The sequence below is a fragment of the Orycteropus afer genome, unplaced genomic scaffold (assembly GCF_000298275.1).
Source record: "Orycteropus afer afer isolate SDZICR_OR568_19922 unplaced genomic scaffold, OryAfe1.0 scaffold00425, whole genome shotgun sequence".
NCBI lineage: Eukaryota > Metazoa > Chordata > Mammalia > Tubulidentata > Orycteropodidae > Orycteropus > Orycteropus afer.
Window position 1 is genome coordinate 1,831,850 of NW_006922012.1, and position 9,512 is coordinate 1,841,361.

At 37.8% G+C, this 9,512-nt stretch overlaps 1 protein-coding gene across 1 annotated transcript in view; it reads right to left on the reverse strand.

Annotated features, from left to right (window-relative positions):
- The window catches only part of NNT (nicotinamide nucleotide transhydrogenase), a 185,687-nt gene that overhangs the window by 148,764 nt on the left and 27,411 nt on the right, over positions 1 to 9,512 (reverse strand). Inside the window, exons 2-3 of the mRNA XM_007954018.1 lie at positions 6,243 to 6,472; positions 3,522 to 3,739 (exon numbers count right to left, since the gene is read on the reverse strand). Coding sequence (XP_007952209.1) covers positions 3,522 to 3,739; positions 6,243 to 6,472 — 448 coding nt within the window. The remainder of the gene's footprint in view (positions 1 to 3,521; positions 3,740 to 6,242; positions 6,473 to 9,512) is intronic.

Here is a 9,512-nt window from a genome sequence, read left to right on the forward strand (position 1 = left end):
GATTGAGCCTGGTGGAACCACTGAGACTATGGCCCCTAGCTGCCCTTCACATCTGGAATTGAACCCACACCCGTGGTTTCCAGCCAAACAAAAGACAGGCATATGAGTTGAATATTTACCTCAGGTAGATACACTCCTTGGACAGAACAATCATGGGAGAAAGAAGGGCTGCTTATGCACAAGGAGACAGCTTAGGGGGCAGGAGTGCATGGAGGGATGGACACTGGGAAGAGGTAATTATGGGGAGGAAGTGGGAGGGGAGCTGTTGCATTGTGCTAAACTGTGGTCAATGTCATGAGACAAAGTGTATGAGAACTGCTGTATGGAAAGTGAATTTTCTCTGTAAATCTTCATCCAAATCACAATAAAAAAAAAAATTGCTATATACTTGCAAATATTTACATAATAAGAGTTCAAGCTCAGAGAACATAAAGCATGTTCCTTGACAGCTTGACTCCCAATGCTTAAAAGAATGAGATTTTGAGACAGACTGACCGCAGTTAAACCCTAGTTCTACCACTGCTTAGCTTTGTGACCTTGGGCAAATTTCTTTAACTCTAAATCATGGTTTTCTTGTCTATAAATTGGGAACAAAAAGGCATCTATGTCTTAAAGTTGTTGTGTGGACTCAATGAGAAAATATGGGGAAGTGGTTATCATAAGGCTATCTGTCACATAATAAGCACTCGATAAATATCAGTGGTTTTAGTTACAGAAGCAAACCACAGAAATAAAACCTAGCAATGAAAACTAGGAAACTACACCATTGCTTCTGTAAGAAGATATTTTTGACATACTACACTAATTTCATTTTCATATCATTTTATATTTAAAAGTATTTCTGCACAATCACATTTGGTAATATATGTTGTTGTTGTTTGTTGTTGTTGTTGTTGTTATACGCCATCAAGTCAGACCTGACTCATTGGTACTACATACTCTGCCTGAGCTCTGGTAGAAGGCTGGCGGATCAAACCCACCAGCCCCTTTAGAAGGAGTGATACTGCCTCAGAAACCCAAAGAGGGGTCACTATGAGTCGGGTCCGATTCGACAGCACATAACAACAACAATATTAATGTTAAGGTCTATCTCCTAAGTGCCCACAAAACATTTCCCTAGTCATATTTCTATTAAAAAAAAAAAAAAAAAATGCTTGCTAAAAGAGTTAATACAAAAACACGTAACAGTAATCACTATAACTTTAAAGTAAATCATACTGGAGAAGAAAAACAATTATTTTAGAGATCATATAATTTTCTAGGCTTACTCCCCTATCTAAGTGATACAAATTTTCAAAGAGAAAATATGATAAAATTCAAAGGCCATTTTAATTTTGGAATTAATTATTTTAAAGATTCAGCTGCTGTTTTGAAGAAAATAACAAATACAAGATTAATTACAGGAAATGTACAAGAAAGTACTGACAGTGAGAAAAAGTGCTAGTGTTCTCACTTCTTCAATAAGGAGAAAAAAGCTAAGAATGAACATTAATGAATTAGAAGCAACACCTCTTCATTGTAATATGGTTGTCAGTATGAATTAGAGGAACCCTCATGGTGCAGGGGTTAAAGTGCTCAGCTACTAACCAAAAGGTCAGTGGTTTGAACCCACCGACCCCTTAGTGGAAGAATGCCATGGCAGTCTGCTTCTGTAAAGATTTACAGCCTTGGAAACTCTATGGAGCAGTTCTACTCCATTCTACAGAGTCACTAAGAGTTGGAATTGACTGAAGTCAGTGGATTTTGGTATAAGATGATTTATCACACATTGTATGTGTATTTGGTAATTCACTTCAAAGTATGCCTTTTGCATATATCAGCTCAGGACATAAGATAATAACTCTTTCAATTGAGTCCCACAGATCCCCAAAGGTTCAAAGGTCAGCCAACTCTGGAGCCATAGTTTCATGTTTCTGGACCAACGTAATGCCCACCCACCACTCCCCAACCAATTCAACCAAAGCCACTCTGTTTTTTTTTGTACTTGTTTGATTGTCCAATAATATTTCTCTTTCTCAAAAGATCTGGAGCTAAAACCCACTGGTCTAGAATTAGTGGTTCTGGTATCTTTTCACATATGTACATTTCAAGTGAGAGAATCAATAGTACCATTAAAATCTACATTGTACATTTTCCATAAAAATGTTAAGTCCCACATTGTTGTCATATACATATTTACTGTTGTACCACCAAAAAAAAAAAAAAAAAAATCAAACAAATGATTTTCCATTACTTTACCAAAACAACAAAACTCATTCCCATAGAGTAGATTCCAAGTCATAGCAACTCTATAGGACAGGACAGAACTGCCTCATAATGTTTCCAAGGCTGTAATCTTTACAGAAGCAGACTGCCACATCTTTCTCTCATGGAGCTGCTGGGAGGTTCGTACTGCCAAACTTCCAGTTAGCAGCCAAGTACTTAACCACTGTGCCACCAGGGCTCCTTCAATTACATTAAAGACAGCAAAATGTGTTTTCAGACTTGACGTTTTTGTTTATTATGTCTTTCATATCAAAAAGGAACAACTAAGATGCAAATTAGAATCTGTGGCATAGTTAATAAGCTATTCCTGAAAAATAAAACCTGTGTCAGGCCATAAGGCTTTATTCATGTTAGTCTTCAGTTCTCACACACCATTTGATTTTATGAATATTTTCTTGTGTTGGTACCTCATTCATAACATCAAGCTGTCAACTACTAAAAGTTTTCATATTTAAAACCTAATTCAACTAGTTTCTTAGATGAGCTCATTTCATAAGCATAATCCAACATCCAAATGTATTCTCCCTCTACATAAGTGCAGCATATTTGCTGACTCAGCCTGATACCTCATCTATTTGTGGAGTGATTACTTGATCATAGCCATGTTCCTGTGAGGAGAATAGGCCTTAAAATAAAATGCTTCTCAACATAGCACTCCTGGCAATAAATGGGGACTGTATTAGTGCCGGCAGGCAAATGATGCTTATTGCCCTCTTGGCCTTAAAGATAAGAGAATATAGTTAGTTGACACTAGATGAACCTTGCTCCAGGTGTTCCTCATTCATTAAATATTTTACAAATTGCCTAAGCAAATCTAATTAAGAAGGTACATCTCCATGTAAATACATACATATATGCAGATTTATCACCTTAATATGGCTGAATCATATGAAACTACCAATATTCAACTACTTTTTACACATAAAATAGCAATTTTAACTTTATATATGCATATACACATACTCAAATGCAATATATTCCTCATACAAATAATAGGACAGTTATTTCTTTTGGTGGATAATTCATATCTGTACTTTTCTCTATCCATGAAGATTAAAAAGGAATATACAACAGGATGTAATATGAAGAACCATTTCCTATCTGATTACCATGAAATAATGAAGCAAAAATAATTCTGTGTACTCTCAAAAGGCTGAAATCTTCAACAATTACTACAAGCAAAATCACTGCAAGAGAAAAGATGCTTCTGTGGCCCTACCATGCATGTCTTCAAAGGGAAATGGAAATCAACCTACCCAGCAATGTTGGCCATGGAGCTTAGTGCGTCATATCCCTGAGCAATTGTGACTCTTGGAACCTGGTCCATTGCCAGGACTGTACATTTTCTTTCAGAAAGTTTATTTAGCAAGTCTGGATTTTGGGCTGGGTAAATAAAACTAATCAGTGTTCCTGATGTCTTTAAAAGATCAGCTTCGTGAACACCCAATGTTGGATTAACCATAGGCGCTCGCACCTGGGAAAAAAGTCAAACCACAGATTAAAAACAGAAACTCCTAATTCGTATTTTAAGTAGGTAGAACAATTTAGGTATTATGCCATGAATTAATATTCCAGAAATCAGTCTTTCATCAATAAATTTCTAACAAAATTCTTAAGTAAGATAAGACACACAAAGTTTATACAATTGTTCCTCTGATCGATGGCCAAAGGTCTGGTTTAGGAAAAGAGCATACACACCTGGGAAACACACAGTGTCAGATAGGTCTGACAATTAGAGCAGTGAAAAAGAAACATAGATTCTACAATAAACCTGTCCTTCCAAAACCTATTATTCTGGTAAGATTAAGAGACATTATAATAAAAGAACAGGAAATTTTTGTTGTGTTCAAGGATTCAATACTTGCAAATTTTAATATTTGGAGTGGTGATAAGAACATTATAAACTAAAGTCTCCATGGTAGTATGTATAAACTTACATCATATTAAAATTCCAGATAAGTATTTATAGATGAACACATTGCAAACTAGTATCCTTGATAAATAAGATGTATGCATAAAGCTAAAATACATTCTAGTAGGTTAACAAGTATCAAATAAGCCAATGAACACATACTCAACATGCCTGATAGCTTCAAATGACCACTTGTTAAAGTGTTTTACACGCAAGTTTAAAACCAATCTTCAATTAATGAATATCACATCATTAGCTCCCAATTTGTAGTAATGTTTTAGGTGAATAAACACAGAAAACACAGACTCTGGAATTTCTGTTCTTTAAAACAGTATTTTCCCTTTAAGGAAATACAAATACAAACACAGCATCAATATTTGCATATCACAGCATTTCACCTCCATTTACCTATGAGACATCTTTGTCTGTTATTCCTATTTCAGTTGCTGACCAGGTGATGCATGTGATTCTAGGTTCTGGACTTTAATTAAGACTCTCTGACAAGGTCTATTTTCCTCAATGACAATCTATAATACAGATTTAGTAAAAATCAGAAGGTAACTTTGAACTGATTATATTGGTTCCGACCAGATGCTCAGCTGAGTCTGCAGGCATCTGAGTGAGCCAAGCTAAGAGAATGTTTCCCTACATGTGTTTTTTTGGATCACTAGTTTCTTGAGATATTAACAGGCATGACTCAAACAAAGGCTCCAAGGTCAGGTATTTTACTAATGCTAGTAATAAGGTTACACAACTTTCTACATTATAGGATTTCTCAGTATCTCTAATAGGCTCATACATATTGAAAGGGCATAGAGCATTTCCAAAAATTATTTCCATCCTACTAATTCTTTCTTGCTATGGTGGCACAGTGCCTATGGCATCTGACTACCAACCAGAAGGTTGGTGGTTCAAACCTACCAGCCACACTGTGGAAGGAAGACCGGGCAATCTACTTCCATAAAGATTTACTGCCTTGGAAACCCAGTGGAGGTCGCTATGAGTCAGAATTGACTCAATGGCTGTTAGTTTGGTTTGGTTTTGAATTCTTTCTTGTGGGAACACTGCAGTAGAACATACTCAGTAATGGATTTTATTTATTCTATTTTTCCTAAACTTTTTTATGATATCAAGCTATATCACCAAGCATCTACAAACTTAAAAACTTTAAAAGCTTTAGCTGAGTTATAATTGCTCTCTATACCATGAATTTTATTAATTTTGGAACACTGTAGGAAAAAATGGTCTTGCTTCTGCAAAAACTTCTATTTAAGATACTGCAGTTATTCAGTGGACTGTATGTAAAAAACTATGTGGCTGATTCCTTTTAGACATGAAAGCAGGGCAAAGCTTGTCTTTCCTGAAAAAGTGAGCAGCTTACTTTAATTAGACATTTAGATGTATATGATCCATATTTCTCTTTCTGCCTTGGTTGCAGAAGGCTCAGAACATAATGCTCAACTCTACTAATCATCTTATGTTGGATTCTTGATACAGCTCTCCATTCTCTTGTATGTTTTTTGTTTGTTCTTTACTTTAGACTTGAATTCTATTCAAGCATATAGATTTCCATTATACATCCCCTTAAGGCTTTGTTTAAAGTACATGAGGAGACTTGCCAGTCAGTCCAATGTTGCCTTCTCCAAAAGTCATGCCTTCTCCAGAAACAGCAGTTAGGTAGTATAAATCACTGTGCCAACTAGTTATCAGAAGTTGACTGTACATACTGTTCTAGGCTGACTTCCATATCTTCTTACCATTCTAGCAGTTTAGGCACTCACCTGTGAGTATTTTCCCTAGCCAATTAAAAGGCAATGTTCACACAGCAAACATAAAGATGTCTGAAGATCACTTTTCCTGTCCTCATGGTTAAATATATATGACATTGCCTGATAAAAGTCCTACTGGAACACAAAGAATATTCAAAACATGCAATGGTTTCTTTGAAAACAGCATCCTTTACAAATATGAAAAGGTACAGCACCAGCAAAAGTAATCTAATTTTGCTAGGAAAAGATTTTGAAAAGTCAGCATGCTGTAAATGGGAGGGGGTGGGAATAATTACTTTGACCACCAAATCAGAAGCCAGCACTTCCTTGGTCCCTTGGATCTGAGCACCTGCTGCTCTGTAGTGATCATCTGAGAACTTGGAAGCTTCGCCTGCACCTGACTCCACCACCACATTAAAACCCTGCTTGACCAGGGCCTGAACACCTGCAGGTGACAATGCCACTCGCTTCTCATTCTGGAAAATCTCCTTGGGGACTCCAACAGTCAGTTGTTTATATGGAATTCCTACAAACAGATAGATGTAAAAAAAAAAAAAAAAAGGAGAGATTAATTTGATTAAAAAGTACCCACAGCATTTAATAAGAAATTTCAGAAAAATGAAACGGGCAGTCTGCATTTGAAAACAGACTGCACAGATAAGTTGCTATTCAAAATAATGTTCCCGATTCATCATCTCAGTTCTTTGATTTTTTTTTTTTCAAATAAATGATGAGAAATTTTTTATGCTACTTTCTTAAAAATTCTAAATATTTTCTTTAACCAAATGGCCTTATTCAAGGGACATGATTAGACTGGTTTATTCTTCAGGGAAAAAATGGGGTGAGAGACCACTGAGTGTGCTAACTCACCCTCTTCAAACTAACTCTCTAGGGTTATGAACTCCCTGACCTTACCTTTAAGGAAAACACAAATAATGACCCTTTTAAAAAAATAACCCTGTGCTAGAAAATAATGGCCTGCCACACTCAGCGTGCCCTTCCTGTCAAGAGGGCCACAGGTAATTCTTCATAGACTTCCAAGTGTTGTACCTTGAGGCCTTGGAAGACTAGCCACAACTGATTAGACCAGGGTTTAGCAGCTGGGTCAAAGATAATCATCTGCAGGCCAGACAGGAGGAAAATGAACCCCTTCAAAGACAACCTTATTAAGAACTTTGCCCATGAACACTCCATACTGACCACTGATTACTCAGCCCAACCAGATTCTCTCTTAGGGAACTTGAGTAAGAGACCAACAGAAAGGGAGAAAACGAACAGAGTAGTGAAAAGCCACTGTAGGCAAAGTCATGAGGCATCAAAGGGAGGCCAACAGCGACAGTGGCAGAAGCATCAGTGGTGGCTATAAAGAGTCTCAAGAATGGTAACATGTTACCACAGCTTTGGAATATGGAACAATAGTGCTCTTCTCTGAAAAGGAGATGAGGGGTTTTCTGGGATCCTACACTTGCCAAAAATCCAAACAATAAGCTCTCATAATAAAATATAATTCAATGTGTCTCCATTCCTTCCAACCCAAATCAGTCAATATAATACAGGTTAACTTTGGCTAAACAACATCAGTCTTTTCTGCTATTTTAATCAACATGTAGGCACAAATCAATATTGTTAATAAAAAAATAAATAAACATACTGCCATGCAGTCAATTCCAACTCACAGTGACCCTCCTTGGGTTTCCAATATGGTAAATCTTTATGGAAGTAGATTGCCCCATCTTCCTTCTGTGGAGTGGCTGATGGGTTTGAACTGCCAACCTTTTAGTTAGCAGTCAAATGCCTTAGGCACTGCACCACTATAGCTCCTTATTTTTATAAAAAGCATCTGCTTATCTTTAAGGTTTACTAAAGTTTAGGAAGTCCACTCTTGCAACCTAAACTCCCACTACCTATCAGTGTGTTTCACTGTGGTGTCTTGCATGAGACTGTAGTGCTAGAAGCTATGCCACCAATATTCAATGCCAGCAGGGTCATCCACGGTGGAAAGGTTTTCAGCAGAAATTCCAGATTAAGGTCTGGAAAATGGACTGGCATTCTACTTCTAAAATAACTGGCCAGTGTTACCACTGTCAACCACTCAGAGGGGGATCTATGTAGGAGATCCTGGATAGAGAGGGACAACAATGTGGAACAAAATCCAAAATCATTTGGAAATAAAAGGGAGGGGGGGACCAGGTTTGCTGGTCTGATAGAGCCTGGTAGAACCACTGAGACTATGGCCCCTAACTGCCCTTCAGGTCTGCAATTGAATACACACCTGTGGTTTCCAGCCAAACAAAAGACAGGCATATGAGTTGAACATTTACCTGAGGTAGATACACTCCCTGGAGAGAACAATCATGGGAGAAAGAAGGGCTGTTTATGTACAGAGAGACAGCTCAGAGGGCAGGAGTGCATGGAGGGATGGACACAGGAAAGAGGTAACTATCGGGAGGAAGTGGAAGGGGAACTGTTGCATTGGGGTAAATTGTAGTCAATGTCATGAGACAAAGTGTATGTAAACTGCTGTATGGAAAGTGAATTTGCTCTGTAAACTTTCACCCAAATCACAATTAAAAAAAAAAAAAAAATTGGCCAGTGAAAATTTTATGAATAGCACCAGTATTTCAAATACCAGCAGGGTCACCCATGGTGGACAGGTTTCAACAGAGCTTCCAAATGAAGACAGACTGGAAAGAAGGACAGGGCCATTCACTTCTGAAAAGAGTGCCCACTGAAAACGTTATGAATAGCAGTGAAACACTGTCTGATATATTACTGGAAAACTTCATGAATAGCCCTAAAACACTGTCTGATATTGTGCCAGAAAATGAGTACCTCAGGTTGGAAGGTGCTCAAAACATGACTGGGGAAGAGCTGCCTACTCACAGTAGAGTCGATCTTAATGACATGGATGGAGTAAGGCTTTCAGGATCTTCACTGCAGATGGGATACAACTCAAAATGGGAAGAAACAGCTTCAAACATCCATTAATAATTGGAACACAGAATGTATAAAGTATGAAATTAGGAAAATTGGGAGTTGTCAAAAATGAAATGGAATGCATAAAGATCGATATCCTAGGCATTACTGAGCTGAAATGGACTGGTATTGGCCATTTATAATCAGACAATCATATGATCTACTATGCTGGGAATGACAAATTGAAAATGAATGACACTGCATTCATCATGAAAAAGAACACCTCAAGATCTATCCTGCAGACGTCCAGTAAGATGATGCAATAGGGAGAAAGACTGCACAGACCCTCTTCAACAAAGAAAAGGGGAACCAATTAACACAGACACAGAAGATAATCCTGGAACCCTGAGCCTTGAAGGAAAGGATATAGAAGTGGACTAAACCCCAACCAGCAGAAGAATTGGCATAAAAATACCAAAAATGGAGACATATGGAGCTGCGGTCTGGCAGCAATCCTGAGAGAGCCTGACAGCACAGCACAGACAGCTTGGAGAGTGTCGAGTGGTGGTAGGACCTGAGAATTAACCTAAAAATCAGCCCTGCTAGCCAGGGATAGCACAGAGGACTGCTCTGGTGGCTGGGGAATAAAA